Here is a 19,297-nt window from a genome sequence, read left to right as displayed (position 1 = left end):
AGGGGAATTTGACGCTTGACCATTCACGATCCAATTCAGACTTTCTCGTGCAGAGGTTCTGCTTAACTCATACAAGTGTTTAAGAATCATAAAGCAGCATACGAATATTACCAAAATTTTTACATGCCAGGCATGTTACATATACTGAAAAACATAAAAACTGACTTGTACATCGATATGTCTAGATCCATAAGCATTTACAGCAATCTACTAACAGCAGCAAGGCACGACAGAGCAACAGAAGACTGCCAGCAACTGGTTCACCAAGATGCTCCAGCAAGCTGATCACACGCTATCTATCACAGCTAGCACTAAATTTCCCACTGGCATGTTGCGAAGGATAAGCTACATCACACGCTATCCGTCACAGCTAGCACTAAATTTCCCACTGGCATGTTGCAAAGGATAAGCTATTGAGTGAAAAAAAGAAGCATATATCAATTTCGGGAAAATAAAAGTAATAACACCGGCTATTCATACAAAAGAACTATAAGCACATAAACGGACAGTAGAAATGAATCCAACAGAAAGAGACAAGAGATGCATCTGCTTGCTTATACATCAATTTTAAAAACACCTGGAGCACAGTTGCAAAGGTGGACGGATACCTCCATTTGAATGAGCAATCCATAAGCACAGGAAGCAAGTCAGGCGGACTTCATGGTTCTTAGGCCAAACAAGTTTTCGAACAACTTATTGGCCATGGGTGGCAGGTTCATAGGCTCTGGTGCCATAAAATTCACAATCTTGTCGTGCACATTATATCTGCAGAACAGGTCTTCTTTTCTTCAACAGCTCCAAGAAAGATTTCATAGGCTAAATTTTCTGAAAGGAGTGAAAATGGCAAGGATAGACATACCTTATCTTGCGACTCTTTGATGCTCGTCTATCAACATTCTTCTTTTTCTTTGTCCGCGTCTTTTGTAATATAAGAACATTCTCTGCTCAATCATTTACCTACTTGATTTAGTATGTATATGGAGTTGTCACAAAAAAGAAGACAAGAAGACAAAGGATGTTGTATTGAACAATCTCTGAGTTGCAAATGAAAGGCCATAAGGAAAAGTCTGATTTCCGTAGGCACAATTGATCAGAATCACTATCCTACAGGTGTTGGATATCTCAACTTAATTGTCACAGAAAATAATCACCTATTAGTTGATACAGAGAATTTTATGGTCCCATCTCAAAGTGAAATAACCAGGACAACGTGCTCGATTACATCTCTATTTCATCCACTTTTTCTTCAACACAATCTCTAACAACTACTTGACATGGAAAGCATTCCTTCTTAATTTACGAATTTTCCTTTGTTAGCATCCAAGACTACAGTATATAACATGCACATTGCTTGCCAATATAGCCCCTCCATGAGAAACAATCCAATGGCTACGGCCTTCGGAAAATCCCTTGATCAATCTTGGTTGCTGTAGCATGTGTGGATCAATGATTTTCATCTGTATGGTCCAAGAAACAACTATGCAAGGTGATTTCTTGAGGATGACACACAAGGTCCACTAAATGAGAATACAGCCTGAAACATAACATGTCTGAATTTCAAATGTGGTGAAAATTACCTGTTGAATCAGGATTAAATGACTCCAGAAACTCTTTAAGTAACTGCTGGTAAAATTCTGAATCGTCCAGTAATTCAGGATCACCATCCGCACTGGAATCCTAGTGGCCAATAAGAAGAAATTCAAAGCTCAGGTCATCTATGTAGGAAAAATAAGTAATTAAGTTCCTCAAATTTGGACAGGGCAGAAGTAGGCAAAAGGACTGCTAGATCTATGATCTACATAAGCCCACTTGATTAGACAACTTGACGGTTAGTACCTCTTCCAAAATGTTATTTCTCTCTTCTGGAACCTGCAGGGAAACCACCAAAACATGTTACCGCAACTACAATGGCATAAAATATAAACCTACCCTTGTCAAAATTATTAATGGCAGAAGAGAACTTACATTCCCAATAACACCAATCAAAGATCTCCTCAACTGCATCCTCTTGATCATTCTACTTGGATCCCTCATGTTTGTTGCTACCTGTTGGCTTATGCTCTGTATTCAAGAAAAGAAAAGATTAAAAATGAAACTGAAACTTAAATCATTGGGAGAACTACATATTTGCATCCTAAAATGGCATCAACCTGATTGAAAGCACGCAGTTTGCTCTTGAAAGCAGCTGCACCAGTTGTCATTTGTGTCTTTCTTTGCCATTTGTCAATTGAACTGTCTCTAAATGGTGCAATTCTGCAGGTGGAGATAACCATACACATGATAAATGTAGTTAAAAGCATTTTCACAATATCGTTTTCAGGAGAGTATCGGCAAGTTTTCTCTCATGTATTTTTTGGCCTCTTGGAACAATCTCGAGAAAATTTCAACAATTTTTAAAAAACTAAAAAATCATAAAAAGCCTGGTAACTAAATCTCTGAAAAAAACCACGAAAAATTTGTGCAATAAAATTGCAAGATTTCATTTTGGTGAGATTTTTAAAATCTTGCGACTTTCTCCTATTTTTTCACTTTATGTGATTTTCTCATAAATATCGCGAGATTTTTGAACATTGCCATATCTGTGACACTGGTTCAAAGAGTACGCAGATAGGCTATTTGGAGAATTTTTCCATCTGCTGATTAGGATTCACTAGTCAAAGTAGTGAAATACTAGAAGATGAAAATTCATGACAGAAGCAATGACAGTGAAAGTAGCAACAACAGAACAAAAAAATAGTAAGCACAGGATCATCAAGGAAATAGCAATGCAAGCGAGCTAGACTAGAAAAATCAAAGAAACTAACCAACTGTGATAACCCAAAATAGAATCAACAATGAAAAATTAGTGACATGAAGCAAGCACATTCTGGCAGATCAGGATACCTAGAGTTCAATGTCTGTACTTGCAACCAATCATCATCATTTTCTGGACAAGAACAATTCAACGTATTTGAAGACTCATTGGAGTTTCCTTTGTTGTCTTCATAGAAAGAACAAAACACAAAACAATCAGTAGAACATCCATGCTAGTGAAATCAACTCAAGGAATCAAAACAGGATTACTTGAAGAAATTGAAAATAGTGATCTTCTGAAACCAACATATGGAAGAAACAAATTTAACTACAAGAGCAGAAATGGTCTGAGAGAGTAACAACATTAAGCCAGATTGAAACATAGCAAAAACACACAGGAACATGATACTAGAATATAGGTCCTATTGTAGTAAGTATATATGGATGAAAAAAGATCCTCTCTTTCTACTTCGAGATAGGGGCTCGAGCTACAAATTAGCAAACTAAAGTAACCAATGGAGTGTATCACAAGTATAGATAGGAACAACCAACATCATGCATGAGAAGCATCAAAAAGAAAATGATATGGCTATGTTCTCATAAAGGAACGAAAAGTCGCAAGGTTGTAGAATCGAAAACAATAACAGGATTCTCATCCCTCTGTTTTTTATGTTATCTCCGTGTCACAAGCAGCAAAGGACAACCCATCAAGGTCTGTTGCTTTTGTGCAATTAAATTCATCGCAAAGAAACTATTTTATACATAGTATTCAAAACAGGATATGCTTGTCGACGATGCAAATTCATCTCTAAAAGAACTTGAAAGAGAGATTATGTTGATGTGACTTCTAACGTGCCCCATGCAGTAACATGCATAGGTGGGAAGGGGGAAAAGAGTTAGGCTGATAAAGCATGTTTTAACATGCCCAGAGGTCAAATAGACAGACATGCTATGACCAACTTATCATGACCTTGATTCCCCAAAAGAGTGCACTAACCTTTTGAGTTCAACATTGACTAATAATGTGAAGTACCGGTATACGACAAGCAACTTAGATGTACAAACATGCATTTGGAAACACGGACTGCTTGTAAAGTAAGAAAGTACCACTTTTAGAGACTTGGTTGACTGCTGCACTATTCTCAATTAAAGCCTGAACCACATAAAAGGGTAAAAGCTTGTTAAAAACATAAGTTTTAAAATATTTGTGTGGCTCATACTTAACATTCAAGTTGTTGCATTAAAGGAAACAAACCTCCAGGAGTTTCAAACAACTATCTAGTGTCAGTTCGGTTGATGCCACAAGATCTGCATAAGCTTGATCAATTGTTCCATCTGCACTGGAGAATGAGGACCTCCAGGGTTCCTATCACCATCCAAAAGTCAGAATCAAACACCTAAGTAACACAAGTTCTTCAAAACAGTCACCCACCCAACTCAACATGACATGCAGGTGTGAGTGCAACAACATACAATTTGTTTTTATTTTAATCATTGATAGAATCATAGCTTTCATCTGTTAAATGTTATATTTGTTATGTGTGTGTGTGTGTGTGTGTGTGTATATATATATATATATATATAGTGTGTGTACCACACCCTGCACCTGTGTGACGTGCCACTCACTAGTCATTACTACATAATTTATTAACAGTATACACGTGTGTGAGTGTGCATGCATGTTTAGGATCAACCAAATAAACCAATAATTTGTAAATCACAATGACTATACCTGTGGTAATTTATTTGAACTTGAGAATACTTTTTGCAGCAAAATCCTAATCTCCAACATCCTATCCCAAAGAGCCTTAGAAAGAAGGAGCAAAATAAGTATGAACTTCTTGAAAGCAAGTAATAATACCAAAAATTCAGGACAAATAATGGAAACCCCAACTATACACAAAAATTATGACAAGAGATCAGGAAAAAAGAAAGAACCAAGACAACAACATATTTGTATTACGATCCTTTGTTACAAGCTTTCAATTGTAATGAATACCTTCTGATTTTTTACAGCTTGTCCTTTCTGAATGTCGTCATCTTTGTTGCGCTTCAAATTCCTTAAGAGGTCTCTGTGTTAAAAAAAGAAATAACAAAAATATGGCAAACGTAAGGGGAACACATTAAGCTGCTAAAGCTCATATTAGATTAGCACAAAGACTGACAATATCACATGAATGAGAAGTATCAAGATTAATCCTGCAATAATGAGGACTTCAGTGGCTACAGCAACTAGACTAGGATATGGAGATCTTTAACTGAAAAAGCCAAAAAGGTCATGTTAAGGGCATGGATGCTATGTATCCAAAATATAGGTAATATACTAAGACATGGCTGTTCTGAAACATATATAGATTAAGCTTCAAGAGAAAAAGAGAAGCCCCAAACCGCCACAAGTTTGAACCCACATATCTCTAGCAATATGCAAATGTGAAATTTCACTGCAAGCCGAGAAAATGAAGCACAAACAAAAAGATTGTCAAACAATTGAAGGAATCCCAACTAAATACGCTCTAATTGTTCAGTAACAAACCCAAGTTGTACTAAATCAAAATATCCTCTGACAAGGACAATCTCTGTAGCTAAGACCTTACAAAAGAAACTCATAACCAAGGACTTCCACGGCATTACTGTGAAAGTTAACCGGTATATGATGAAATGCCAAGAAAGAAGCATGAACAGAACTTGCAGGATCATTCAGCTGTATTTTCTTTGAGACACATAGTATATATTTCATTTATCAGTCAACCAAAAATTACACATATGAAACGGAGAACTGCTTAACAGGTTGTAATTTTATATTCATGACTCTAGGTTAATTTTTGCTAGTGTAGACATGATGGTAATAAGAGTTGTACGATGGAAGATGAACATACTCCTCCTGGCTACGTAGGTTTGAGTACTCTCTCTCCAGTTCTTCCATCTCATCTTCTTTGTGCACTTCATTTTGTTGGTCATCATTTCTCAACTTCTGCATGAAGGAATCACATTTACCACGAGTGACTTAGGTAAGAAAATTATAGGGAACAGTGATCAGCTATAGCAGTACTAGATCACAGCTTAAAATAATCAACTTACGCAATAAAAAGAAAACGCATAACATACCAGTTCGTTCTCCAAATCCAACTCATCATCATATTCAGAGAAACCACCTTCACTTTCACTGAGTTCCTCTTCATCTTCACTAGCATGTCGCTTCATACCCATTTCTTGCTTCACTTGTCTAAGCCATTGAAAAAGCAAAAGTTTAACCATGTTTTGTAGTGAAAGGAGAATAAAATCTTCCATCACCATTTGTCACTTGTCTTCCGTCTAATTCACAAAGGCACGCCCAAAAATGAAACCAATTTTCATCCAACAACAAAAATTACTTCACAGACTGCAATTTTGGTTTCCCTTTTCTGAAAGATTTTTGTCATAGGAGAATTAATTCCACATTTCTACTAAATAGAGGACAGAGGTTCACTCTAGAATAAACATGTCTCCAAATAATGAACGGCACCGACCAAAGTACAAAGTGAGCTCACAAGAAAACTTGTTTCAGACGTATAATCTTACAGAACGTGCTTATATAAACATTGATTTGTTGATACCACAGTCGAAACAATAATCAGAATGACATAGTAGGACACCAAATGAAAACTAGAGACCCAAAGCAAGAGAAAAGCTAGCGGGTTGCAGGTAACGCAACACGAAGCTCCTTGAACAATCAAACTTGGAAACAGCAACATCCACAAAAGCTGCTGTAAACAACTTTAATTCCACCAAGAATTTTATTTGGCCTCAATATCTGCAGCTGAAGAGCACCGAAGAAAAAAACTTCCTCAAAAAGGAGGACACAATAAACATACGAAGCTTGGGAGGCATCAACTTTCAAAATCTTCTCCAGTAAGGAAGAAACGAGAACGGCTACCTTACAAAGCTTTCCGGGCATCAAGTCTCAAGCTCCTTCTCTAGTCACGCAGAAACGACGGAATCGCAAGAATACAAAGCTTGGCAGGTGTCAACTTTCGAGCCCCTTTGCTAGTCATATTGAAACGCGCGCGCGAGAGAGAGAGAGAGAGGAAGAGAGAGAGAGAATCACCTATTCCTTTCACTGCCTGTAGACCCAGTAATCCTTCTGCTTCTCAACCAGTGTGGGGCGTGAAGGCGTGATCGCTCGTGGTGAAGATGACGTTAGGCAGGCCGCAGCACGGCAATCAGAAGGTCTGGACTATGGAGGCCCTTGAGCCCTAGCCCCTAGTAGTAGGCTACGGCGCTACGCTTGGGTCTCTAACAGCTCTTATGAAGTCGACTAATCAAAGCCAAATGCGATGTTGTACACCATTATAATAATCCTTCTTCATGACAAGCCCAATCTCAATGACCCTTTATAATTATCAGCAATGTGATAAGCGTATGCAAATACTTAAAAATGTCGGTGCAAATAATTCATTTTGCAAGTTTGCCCCTTCACCAAACATATGGGCAGCCTCTTTGTTTTCTAACAAATAACAATGATCTTAAAAAATATGAAAACTTTTAGAGCATAAAAAAAAGTGAATAACTGCCAAAGATTTTTTACCTGCATTTTTATTTTAAAATAGTAACAATGCAGCCTTCAAAAGTAAATTTATTGATTATACACACACAAACTTGAGTCTGAGTGATATCAGCATATGATTCACATCAGAGTCATGTATGTCACTTCATGTAATTCACCAACCTTCCATCTTTGAGGAAGGTGGTAGACTGTTTTTCATGACAATTATCAGCTGTCAAATGGAAGAAACCTGTCCAAACCACCGATATGTGCCAAACAAACCAATTAAAAATAGTAGAGCTCATAGAAGAAAATAGGAGTAACGGTTTCCGTAGGTGAGAGAGAGAGAAAGAGATTGAGAGGCCATACTTGGCAGTGCAGAGAATGCCCCTAATCGCTGGGACAGGGAAGTGGTATGGTGGACAAGACGTCGTGTCCATCAAACGACCTCTAAAGAGACTTCAATCATAGCAGATTTTGTGAAAGAAAGTGTAGCAAGGAAACTAAGAGTGATGTTTGGCAAAATTGAATTTGCTGTGCTCGTGGGTCAACGAAGTCCTAAGTCATTATTCCCCGTAGTCTTGGTCCTTAGTTGAGCAACATTCATAGGCGGAAATGACCACACACATGATATATATGGAGACGATTTTTTCCTTTTTCAAGTTGATATGGTTTAAGGGTTGATTCAAATTGTATTTCAGAATGTTGCTCCAATGCACCAGCGAGTTTCTCTGATGGTCAGAACGAAAAGTCGCATCCTTGACAAGGTCCCCTCTTGTTGATGGTGTGAAGATACTGTGAAGTGATTGTCACAAAACGCGTGTACGGGTATAATACGGCGAGGAAAAAGGCGAGGAAAAAGATGAGTATAATACGGCAAAGTTGTATATCTCATAAATAAAACGGAAAAAAGACGGTAAATTTTAAAAAATAAATAAAAAATCCTAACAATTATATAAAAATAAAATAAATGAGAAATAAAAAAAAAACATTGAAAAAATCGACAATAGTATAATTTCTGATCCCATTTTAAAAGGCTTTGTGCCAAGCTGTGCATTTGAATCCACAGTCAAAGAGTTATGGAATAGAGAAGAAAGTGTAAGGGCAGGAGATGTGCAAGCAACTCCTTCGTCTTCTTCTGCCCTCTGATGAATTTATCAGGAAAATGAAATCACATTTCTTTCACTGTGTCCTCGTTGCGCTTGCTCACGTTATCAAAAATTGAGAATACATTTGCAGTTCACCTAAAACTATCAACTATCAACTACCTACTACTTCTTCAAGGGAACAGAAGCACTTCTAGAGATCGACGGACTTTTTTCAGCTTTATAAACACAATGAAATTATTGGCAACAAGGAAAATGCAGGGGAAACTAGTCCATGTAAACGAATTAAAAAAACGAACATGGAATCAAAAAAAAAATCCATTAACTAACACAGAATGAGAACCTCTCACCGCTCGTCCGTCCGGCGTCCCCTCTTCAGTCGAATGCCCTTTTCAGCCGAATGAGAACGAGAAGGAGACGAACGAAGTCGAATGCCCTCTTCAGCGGCTCAGCCGAATGATAACAAGAAGGAGACGAAGGAAGTCGATGAGAATGAGAAGGAGACGAACCTCTCACCAATCGTCCGTCCGGTGTCCCCTCTTCATCACGAACCTCTCAGGCTCTCACCGGCATCCCCTTTTCGTCAGAGGAAGGAAGGAAGTCGAAGAGTCAAGCGTGTTAGATTTTCAGTTTTTAACCCTAAGCCCTTTTTTTCTATGTAAAAATACATTTTTTGCCATTAAAAGGAGATCAAATTAACAAAAAAAAAACCAACTTTTTAAACAATATTACACGCTGTGCCATTTTTTACGATTTGGCGTTTTTTTTTGAAAAAAACGCGTCTTATTCCCGTTTTATACGTCAGAGATGTTTTTAACGTATAATACGCGTTTTCCAGTGAAGTGAACCACCTTTGTAGATGGCCTTTTCAAGGTGGGTTCTTCTAAGTTCAATCACTCATGGTGCAAACAAACTGGATTTTTTTTTTTTGTTAATTTGGAAGTCCAAATGGAGTCAAGAACCTGCAGAACTCCCTCAACTCTCAGACAACATTCGAACAGTTTTTTGAATGATGTTCACGTCAAAAACCTAGCAAGCTATGGAGAGAAAGAATATGCCATATGTTCCTTTGAGTTAGAAGATAGTGTAATCATCAACCGACCTATTTTCCTCTAACTTTTAGAACTTCTAATGTTTTTTTGTTAATCATAACTAAGACTTTGCAGTTATAATTAACAAATCAAGCAACAAAAACAGGTAAGTACAAAAAGGGAAATCATGTCACAATTTGATTTTAAGGTGAAAATGACGCGATAGAACATTTGATCGGTTAATCTAGTTAGATAAACTACATACTGAACCTAGTAAACCAATCATATCTTCTCTTTCACCAATAAAGTGGAAACCGAGGGCCACCAATATCCTTCGCCATCTCTTTTGATTTTTAACAGGGTGCCATCACCATGTTTATCGGAAAAGGTTGAAAAACAAATGGTTGAAAATTGTTTCTATAATTTCTACAGATAATAGAAAACGGCGAGATTTTTCCTTTACATCTTTTCTTTACAACACTTGCCAAATGTCAAAAATAAAATCAAACATAGATATACATGTACAATACTTCTTCCTATCCTTCAAATACCCAAAAAGAAAAAGGAAATATTACATATAATAATAAACCCCTTTGATAGACTTGCCGAAACCCTAACACAGATTAAACAGAAGAATAGCCAAACCCCACATTTGTTTGACCTCCCCCAGTCATTTAACCATTCCTCTTTCAAAGTTTCGGAGCAGGACCACTCAATAGACAGGAATATCCACACCAATCCCACCCAGCTGCTCAGCAGCCGCACCGCCGCCGGAGCAACTGCCTTCCATTGTCTTGATCGAACCTGCCCGTGTCAACCCTGCCTTCCTGGAAGCCCCTGACTTTGCATCTCCGCCTGCATGATACCGCAGCCAAATGCAGGAGAGTCTTGCCAGTGCTGCTTGACCAGCAAACTGCACCTTACAGACAAAGCTGGCATCAGCTAATAAGTCGTTGCCGATTATTCCTGCTGTACTTCCCCTGCCGTCAGTGTAACCATCGAGGTCAGATTCTGTGATCATGACAATCGAGCCATCATCCACCATGATGGCCCTGCTGGCCTGAAATTTTGGTGCGACTTGGAGCAGATTTGCAGAAGCAAACGTTGGCTTGACGTCTTTGGCATTTCTCTTCTCCATCACCTTCATCCTGTAATATTTTTGAACAGCCTGCCGTAGGGCATAACGAATGAGAGGAACCGTCACAAACAATGGAGGGCATGAGATCTATGCCAACGATCAAATGCTACCACTTGAGGTTAACAATTTCAACAAAGTGATGATGGAAATGATTTCAAACTCATTCCCCTGAAGATGGTTAAAATCAGTACCTGCCACTGGCAAGCAGCTAAAAGCACCCGAGGCCTGCTTGACCGTACATGATGATAAGCTTCTACAGGAGTCATGTGCTTGTGTTGAACCTGCAGAAGTATGGATGGTCAAGCACCAAAAAGAAAATCCAATCTTAATGCCATTTAGTTTCTTTGTATAACTGGAAAATAAAGCTTCACGTCACAGACCAGGTAACAGAGAACGATGGTGGTGCTTCTCCCTCGACCAGCTTTACAGTGTACATACGTTGTTTTTCCACGAGAAGCATTTTCTGGGTGGAAAAAGGACCAGTAGAATAATTAACTTAACAATTTGCAAAAACTAAAGTCAAATACTACGATACTGATCCAAAAAACAAATAATTTGGTAAAAACATAAAAAACAGTTTGTGTCCAACAAAGACCCGAGTGACAAAGAACATTCCCAGTCTCGCGGCACAGCTGACTAGCATACCGGATACCTAGTAAGTTTGCACAACGGTAAAATACCAACTCTAAAAGGAATCTGAACGATGATGGAGATGGCTAAAAAAGAAACAATGTTTTCTCCGTAAAAACCATTTTCTATTGGTATCATACAACAACACAAAGCTAACTGGAGTGTTGTTTCATTATTTTCTAGACCAAAAGAAAGGCATTCCGAACCATCAGGATTTTCTAGGAAAGAAAAATTATGTTGCCTCCTAGTGCCTCCTGGATCTCGAGCATTCAGAGTGCCCTTTACCATATATCGAACCGTATAGATGAATGCAAAACATTAAAAAAATTATAAGACTCAGAAACAAAAAAAATCATGCAAATTCAATGTTTCAAAGGTTTAAAAAAACAACGAACTTAGCTTTTCTGGGTTAGCAAAGCCAGTGTGCGCACTGAATTATGATATTTTTTTAATTATCATATTTTCATATGTTTTACATCTGTCTATATGGTTAGACACAGGAATTGAAGACAGCCAGCTAGCTCTGTGGCTGGATAGGTGTTTTCTCTTAATTTGTTTGCTAAAATCCATCACAAAATGTACATTGGCGATGGCACTTGCTCGGTCATAGTTTTTAGTTTTTTAGTGACGGAATGCACATTTTGCAACAGGTTTCAGCAACAAAATGAAAAAGAAAAAACATCTGGTCACAGAGGTAGCCGACTGCTTTCAAACTATATATATATATATATATATATATATATATATATATATATATATATATATATATAGTACATATAATACACAGGCGCATGTACCTTTTCCAAAATAGACCATTCGAATTAATACAAGGTGAAAGCAAAAATGCACGGTTCTTTTTCCAAAATGATATGAAGGAACCTGGTATTGTATCAATGCTGCACTTTCATTGGTGCACAAGTATGACCAACCGAAATTTTAGCTAGCAGAACAATTACATACTATGAATGAAGTCCACAGCTTGGCATATGTCCACAAAAGATGGGGCAAACAAATAATCTCTTGTGGGAATCATTAGATGGTCAATGCCATGAATCTGAAATTTGAAGTACATGCAATTAATTAGACAAAAAACACTATTTCCAAAAAAAAAAAAAAAGATAATGCGCAAACATGACAAATATCCATGTGCATGTCTGTGATAGTAGACATCTATGTACGTTGTTTAACATTAAACAAGTTATCTGCAGCATGATTATGTCTTGGTTGTATCTGTTATTTAACATTTGGCAAGCTATATATAGCATGATTATTCAGGAACAGAAGAGCTTTATGTAGAATAGAAAACTATTGCGAGCAAGCATAAAAACATCAAGAAGCCAAAGGTGAGCTCTCTCAACCTGGCTAACGGGGCAGACCTAAAAGATCTTCAAGTTGAAGGATGTGACATTTTTGACATCCAGGGCACAGCTTCTGGCATAATTAAGGAGGCTGCCTAACCCTTGATTGCTATTAAAGAAAATAAGCAATAAGAACGGAAGGTGATGGTAGTCCATGTATCACGTCTCAGAGGTTGGAATAGTCTTAATACTCTTAATATCTAAACATACATTGCCGATGCCCCCATAATGTATCAAGAACTTATCATCTTAATAGGAGCTCACCATGGAAATAACTTAATATGACCCCTAAAGTTTGATTAGTCCAAAATATTTTTTGAGATTCACTACTGGTAGTCTGGTACCACATAGGTATACAACCCAAGTTCAAAACTATGAGGCAAGATTAACGTTGTATCATCCATATGAGTAAATCTGAATAAAGACCCTTGAGACCTACAGCTTATCCTAAAATTTGCTGACTTTAGGACATAAGTTATTTTGCCAGCTTAAGCATAGCTGGATGACCTGAAAACAAATATCTCTTAGAAACATGGAAAGAAGGGAGCAAACACATAAGTTCAGGTCGGATGCATGTTCATCTGGCAAAGAATAGCATAGCTGAGAGAAGTAGCTTAATACATGATATGGTACTCAGAATCTAAAGCAGCAGGTCAAAAATGAAAACCATGTCTTTAAAAATAAAGAGAAAAAACTGTTGATACTTGATAGTTTATATAACACCAGAAATTTATAAAATGGGCATGAAAATGATTTAAACACAAAAATAGGAGAGTATATAAAATTTCCATATTGAAACAAGACAATAATTTTTGGATGAAAATTTCCATTGGAGAAGTTGCTCTGTGATGCTAAATGGTTATTGCAACTAATAGTAGTCACTTATATTCTACCCAGAAAGTTGTACGAAAGCATCAACCAGATTAGTTCATTTAATCTATAATGTGCACAATTTTTCTCAAGGTTCACAAAACCAGTAAGAATCCTAATGGATGCAACATTCAACAAATGAGAAGGTAATCACGTGCCTGCAACTTATGCAAATACAAGAGCAAGGATAACGATAGACAAATAAATTGCACTCACTTGATATAAAGAAGTAGGGACCAACATTTCATAAGGCTCATTGAGTGTAATGACTCCTTGAACGCCCAATTGTTTTAAATGAGGAACATCCTTGGGAAATGGGACAGCACCTAAAATTACAAACTGAAACTTGAATTATTAGCATATGTCAAAGCAGCCAGGTTTACATACCGTACATTTAATCAACAGCTAACAATAAAAATATGTGTTGTTGAGGCGTCGCCTAGGGGCACATGCCTAGTCACTACTCCACCTGCATCGCCTAAGTGGCTAAGTCCAAGCACTTAGGCAAATCATACATCTATTTATGGACTAGGCGAGTCTAGCCCAGCCTGCGCCTACTCCATAGAAGTCCCATAGTCTCTCAGCGGGGCTCTTAAAGGATACTTAATAAAGATTAACTGGGACTGGAGACTGTTCTGGTGCACCTTTTTAGGCTGTGACTGTTTATATATTATGCAGTAGACTTTTTAATGTAATAATGTTTATATTGGTCCTGTTCCATTAAAATTTCTGTAACTGTGTCTGTAACTCATTTGATAAAAGCCTGTTTATTTGTCCATAATCTATATTGACTGATATTTTAATGTAATAATGTTTATATAGATTTTGTTTCATTATATAGTCTGTAACTCTGTTTGCCATTTGATTACAGTCTGTTCATTTGTCTATTTACAGTGAGCATGTTACTCATTACAATCAGTTCATAATTTTCAGTTTTCCTGTGAAATAGACATGTAGATTTGGTAATGTTCAAGCTTTCTAAAATCTTTGACATGGGAAGTCTGATTTCTGTTTTGTGAAAAATCTGATTTATGTTTCAGGCTTTCAGCTAATGTCGTCATAACTCATATGATTCTTGATTATATTCTTTACTTACAAAATTACAAGTAAACTGTTTATACTTTATATAAACTTGACTGTAATCCGTACATAACTTTTTTGACTCAATTGTGTTAGGAGCTAGGTTTGTTTTACAGCTTTCCTTTTATGTTTGAAGTTTGAACCCATTTTATACAGTTCCCTGAAAATGATTTATGATTTCTGCTAACTGTTTATCATTTTTCTTGAATATCCAAAGCTATAAAGTATAAACTTTGCATTTTGTCTTCATTATACAAGTATAATACAAATTATTAATTATATAATATATTATTGACTGTTATGGGTTGATGTTGTATTATACAACTTAATACAAGCTAATTAATAGCTTCATTATTGTAATCGTTGCCTAAGGCACCTAGGGCTAGGCACAGCCTGTTCATGACATAGCTAACACATTAACAATAGAGAAGTGAGCTTTTTGTTTAAGATGACGAACTTCTTGCGAGCTAACTCTGCTAACTAAACTTTTTCAAATATATGGTTCTGTAATAGTTGGAAGTTGAAACGTTATACAAATAACAATGACTTGCTATGCCATTTCTCAACAAACAGGACATAAGGAGTAAAGAGAATAAAACAGATGATGGGAAGAAAGAAAATAAAACAGATGCTGTGGGGGAAGAAAAGCTTGGTTCATTCCATATAACGAAATTATTAAATTAAATGAAGATTAATCGCTCCTGAACAACCCAAAATATATCCTTTAACTATAGAAAGTTAGAAACCATTGACAACAAACAAAATTTCTCCAAAGTAGATCCCAAACTTCAGATAGCCAGTGCACCTTTTGGGGAGTCACTGGAGTACACATCAAATAAGTCTAATGCAAAACAGACATTGGGCATGTTCAAACATCCACTGCTTTGAAGTATATGAATATCAATACATTAATGCTGCATTCCTGTAGATAATTCTCGTGCTCAAGCTTTACAGCCTCATGGAACAAATGGGAAACCTCATATAGAGTTTGTGCATTGATAGTAGTCAACTGGAATGGAACACAGAATTTTTACCAACAAAAGTATAATATCATAAGCATCTCTCAATTCTCCACATCGAAACATGTCTTGCATCCATGTTAAAATTAGTAGAAAGTTAGAAACATGTCAATAACAATATAATGAGACAACTTACCACCTTCTTTAAGATAGATTACTCTTCTAATTAAACCTTTCTACATATATCTTTGCATGGCATTCTGTCATAGTTAAAAATACTACACCAAAGACAAGTAGCTGTTATGTCATTTCTCCACAAGCAGGACATAAGGAATAAAGAAAATTAATGTCTTTGTCTTCATTTCTGTAGAGTAGTGTAGACAATACTCTTACACGACCTCTACAGCCTCAAGGAACAAATGGGGCAATTCACATGCAGTTTATACGTTAAATGGTCAACTGGAATCAAACACAGAGTTTTTATGAACAAGAAAACATTTACATAGAAAAATATAATATCATAAACATCTCTCCTTTTTTTATATGGAAATCAAATCAGTAAATGATTTGCTTTTCTAATAATGTATATGTTTACATCAAAACAGCAAGGGAACAAGCCAATGGCAGTATCTTTACCTCTGTCACACATTTTTGGTTAAAAGTAGTGGAAGGGTTGCTTATGTAGAAAACAAACCTGATCAACCTCATCCCACCAATGGAAATCTGGCTCGATCTTGTGCCGGCAGATGTTATATAAAAGAGTTGGATAGAACAAGAAACGGGCACCTGCCCCAACCAGGATTCTTTTGGCAGTTGATTGGACAACCGTATAATTTGAAACATCTAATAGTTGCTTGCCATCATGATGGTCCGGTAAAGTCTCCTCTTCCAATTCCTCAATGTACATGCCTCCAATTAAAATGAAACACGTCTGAACTTAAAGCTCCTCAAAGGTACAGCTTCCTATTATCATGTGTTAATAATTTCCATGTTAAACCCATGTAGAAAGACCATGCTTAACACATCTTAATTAAAAATAAATGCCATCAACATGGATACCGGAGAAGACTGAAGTGATAAAATAAGTTTCTGCATGCATTTAGAGAATATACAGTTGTCCTGATAAGTTTCTGCATGCATTTAGAGAACATGTCTGCATGCATTTAGAGAATATACAGCTCAAACCATGCATATCTTGAAATATCGCATCAATTAGGACGCAAGAAAATCAAAAATTCAAACACGGCGAGAAGCCATCTTGCTATCGAAGGATTGCAACGCCTTGAGTTATCAGGACAACGAAAATTGAACACGCATCCGATCAGACCCAATTCTTAGATATAAAGTTCATTCCATTCGGTTTTTTATTTTTATTTTACGTTTTTCCCACTCAAGCCTTGTCCCAGCAGTACGTACAATCCATAGTTTCCAGATTCACAGGTTTTCTGAAAGGATGGACACTCATACCACAGAGAAGTGCTCTGGGAAGACGAAAATAAGATATATATACCTTCACATCACGCACTACTACTGCGTCTCATTAGCGTTCCTCCAGCAACGGACACGATTCCTGTCTTGATGAGCTTCCAATTCCTCAACAACAAATCCTGAAAACGAAACATTATGCAAGAAGTTACAAGACAAATTCAAAGCACTGCAGGCTTTCATGATGGATACATAAATTCAACGACAACACTGAAACTCGTACGGCTTTTTTCTTTCGGTTGGCATAATGTATAACAGGAGGCGATCTCTTCAACAATTAAAATTGTGAATGAAAAACATAATGATCCCTATGATGGACAATCAAGAAGAACAAAAAAAACCTTGAATTCTCAAGGAAAACACACACAATTCCCCTTCCAAGGTGCAGTTACAGAAAAAAAAAAAAGGTGCTTCCAGAGCACTCTAAATGGGTTCCCAAAAGCAAACGCTTCGATGATGCAGCGGGATTATTGACCAAAAGAGGATAAAATTAGGACCCTTAAATCGGAGGGGAAAGCACGAGATGGACGACGCACCGGAGGAGTTCCGATCGGCGAGAGGCGTGATCTGGACGAAGCGAATCAGAAAAGCAATGCCGGAAGATCGAAAGCATCATCAACAGCCCTCGGGATGACCGAAGCTGATAGATGGATTCGGGGGATCGAACGAGCGCCTGTAATGCCTTCCTTGCTCCGTCAAGTCACCCTGGCCTTACCCTTCTCCCCAACAAACCCTAGAATCCCGAGAAAAGTAAACCTCTCTCTCTCTCTCTCTCTCCAACAGCCAGTTATTTTCCCCCAAATAAATAAAAGCACTTAAAAAATGATCCGATGGAACGGATGAAGGTTTGGATAATATAATAATACAGGAAGTAGGAGGGCTTCGATGTTTCGGGTTTGGAACGTCTCCGCTTCGGAAAACAGGATCCGGTAGAGCTAAAAAGGGGTGCCACGTTTGGACCACCCCCGACTCCTTATGCCAGAAACAGATCTGGATATGGACATAGATGGCACAAACCAGACCATCTCAGGGAACCACATGTATGAGGAGACTCCGCCTTTTAAGTTTCTATTTCACTAGGAAGTGGAGGTTAGGAAGAATCCTATTTGATTATGAAGAAAATGCAGCTTGAGTATCGAACTCTTGACTTTAATATGTAAAGTCTTTTCTTTTACCTATTTGGATTTCTCATTTTTGTTACTAATAAAAGTCGTATATGTGACATTTTTTATTTTTTATTTTATTTTGGAGGAAACCACCTTGAGCAGGGAGATTTTATTAGGTCATAAAACCCTAATATTCTTAAGATTTGAGAACTGTGGATTTAAAATCAGGCCCTCCCCCCTTCGATCTTAAATCCAACTTTTCTCAATACAAATAAGTAAATTAAAGATTTTAAGTGTTGATCTTAGGTATGGAATCTTTGGTTTGATGAATCCATGGATCTTTTGTCACATCAAAAAAGCATGTCACATCATGTCCATATCAAGTCTATGGATTTTGAATTTTAAGTGATTAAATGCCCCTTAATACTACTTTTTTTTACTCCTTGTCTTAGCATGTCTCTGCTTTTGCAAGGAATGGGCACTAGTGAAATTCAAAGGGGAAAGGTGCAAAGTTGAGCAGGTGACTCAGAATCCTGCCTCCACCATTGCTCAAGAAAAAAAGCATTGATTTAGGCAGCCATTTTTGGAACAAGAAAAACAATGTACCAGATCTCATTTTTCGGTCGATCCCTTCATAAAGTCTACAACTATAGGGGTCATGAAGCATATACCATGGTGTGTATTATTCCTTGCCGCAAGTTGGAACTCGGACTATTTTGCTTGTATAATTTCATAAAGAGAGCCTGTCAATGTGCAACTGGTGGGGGGAGGTATTGTCAGCTTTATAATATCCACATATTGCATATGACTGCTGTGTGGGGCGGCGCACTCGTTCTCGCACAAGCTGCATGTCCCTTTATCCCAAGTATTTTTAACGATTGAGTAACCGACATTGCTTACTCGTTGTTTGACAAAATTAATGGACAGAATATGAGTTTCCAACTATACCATTCCATGGGAGTTCATTGTTGCAGATTGTTTTGGTTCAAATGGGCTTTCTGCAGACGTGATCACTGCGGTTTTTTCAATTGAAGATCACCATTCAAACGGCCAGAACCTGATTTGCTTGAACAGATTTAGTGTTCCCATAATTAAAAAATCCATGGCAGTGAATTTCTGTTCAAGGGTCCTTTTTCTGGTAGAGTAATTATCGTGATGGTAGCTACAGAATCAGTCAAAACAATTAAATTGGAACAGTCTGGAAGCCTGTCAATGTCCC

The 19,297-nt window shown here is 37.4% G+C and overlaps 2 protein-coding genes across 10 annotated transcripts; both read right to left on the bottom strand.

Annotated features, from left to right (window-relative positions):
* LOC116253522 (protein BFR2) lies at positions 1–9,044 on the bottom strand. Of its 9 annotated transcripts, none has more exons than XR_004172452.2 (15): positions 8,772–9,044; positions 5,899–6,016; positions 5,670–5,764; positions 4,793–4,865; positions 4,526–4,600; positions 4,049–4,159; positions 3,901–3,946; positions 2,884–2,980; positions 2,151–2,253; positions 1,966–2,061; positions 1,837–1,869; positions 1,578–1,677; positions 860–941; positions 578–765; positions 1–410 (listed from the first exon to the last, which is right to left on the bottom strand). XR_004172452.2 is itself a non-coding variant. In XM_031628361.2 (15 exons), the coding sequence occupies exons 2-14, from the start codon at positions 5,998–6,000 to the stop codon at positions 648–650; spliced, it is 1,131 nt and encodes a 376-aa protein (XP_031484221.1). In that variant the 5' UTR covers positions 6,001–6,016; positions 8,765–9,044; the 3' UTR covers positions 1–410; positions 609–647. The 9 variants fall into 9 exon arrangements, 7 of the variants coding, with proteins under 7 accessions (XP_031484221.1, XP_031484220.1, XP_031484223.1 ...); XR_007573244.1 differs by having other exon boundaries at positions 1–345; XM_031628361.2 differs by having other exon boundaries at positions 609–765; positions 8,765–9,044.
* An 841-nt stretch (positions 9,045–9,885) lies between these two features.
* Positions 9,886–17,778, bottom strand: LOC116253524 (phosphatidylglycerophosphate phosphatase PTPMT2-like). Its single transcript, XM_031628367.2, has 8 exons — positions 17,509–17,778; positions 16,998–17,094; positions 16,182–16,450; positions 13,665–13,787; positions 12,181–12,274; positions 10,971–11,053; positions 10,782–10,871; positions 9,886–10,620 (listed from the first exon to the last, which is right to left on the bottom strand). The coding sequence occupies exons 3-8, from the start codon at positions 16,392–16,394 to the stop codon at positions 10,165–10,167; spliced, it is 1,059 nt and encodes a 352-aa protein (XP_031484227.1). The 5' UTR covers positions 16,395–16,450; positions 16,998–17,094; positions 17,509–17,778; the 3' UTR covers positions 9,886–10,164.
* Between the last annotated feature and the right edge of the window lie 1,519 nt (positions 17,779–19,297).

Source organism: Nymphaea colorata, chromosome 4 (assembly GCF_008831285.2).
Source record: "Nymphaea colorata isolate Beijing-Zhang1983 chromosome 4, ASM883128v2, whole genome shotgun sequence".
NCBI lineage: Eukaryota > Viridiplantae > Streptophyta > Magnoliopsida > Nymphaeales > Nymphaeaceae > Nymphaea > Nymphaea colorata.
The sequence above is the reverse complement of the archived record's forward strand: the minus strand, read 5'-3'. Positions and strand labels throughout refer to the sequence as shown.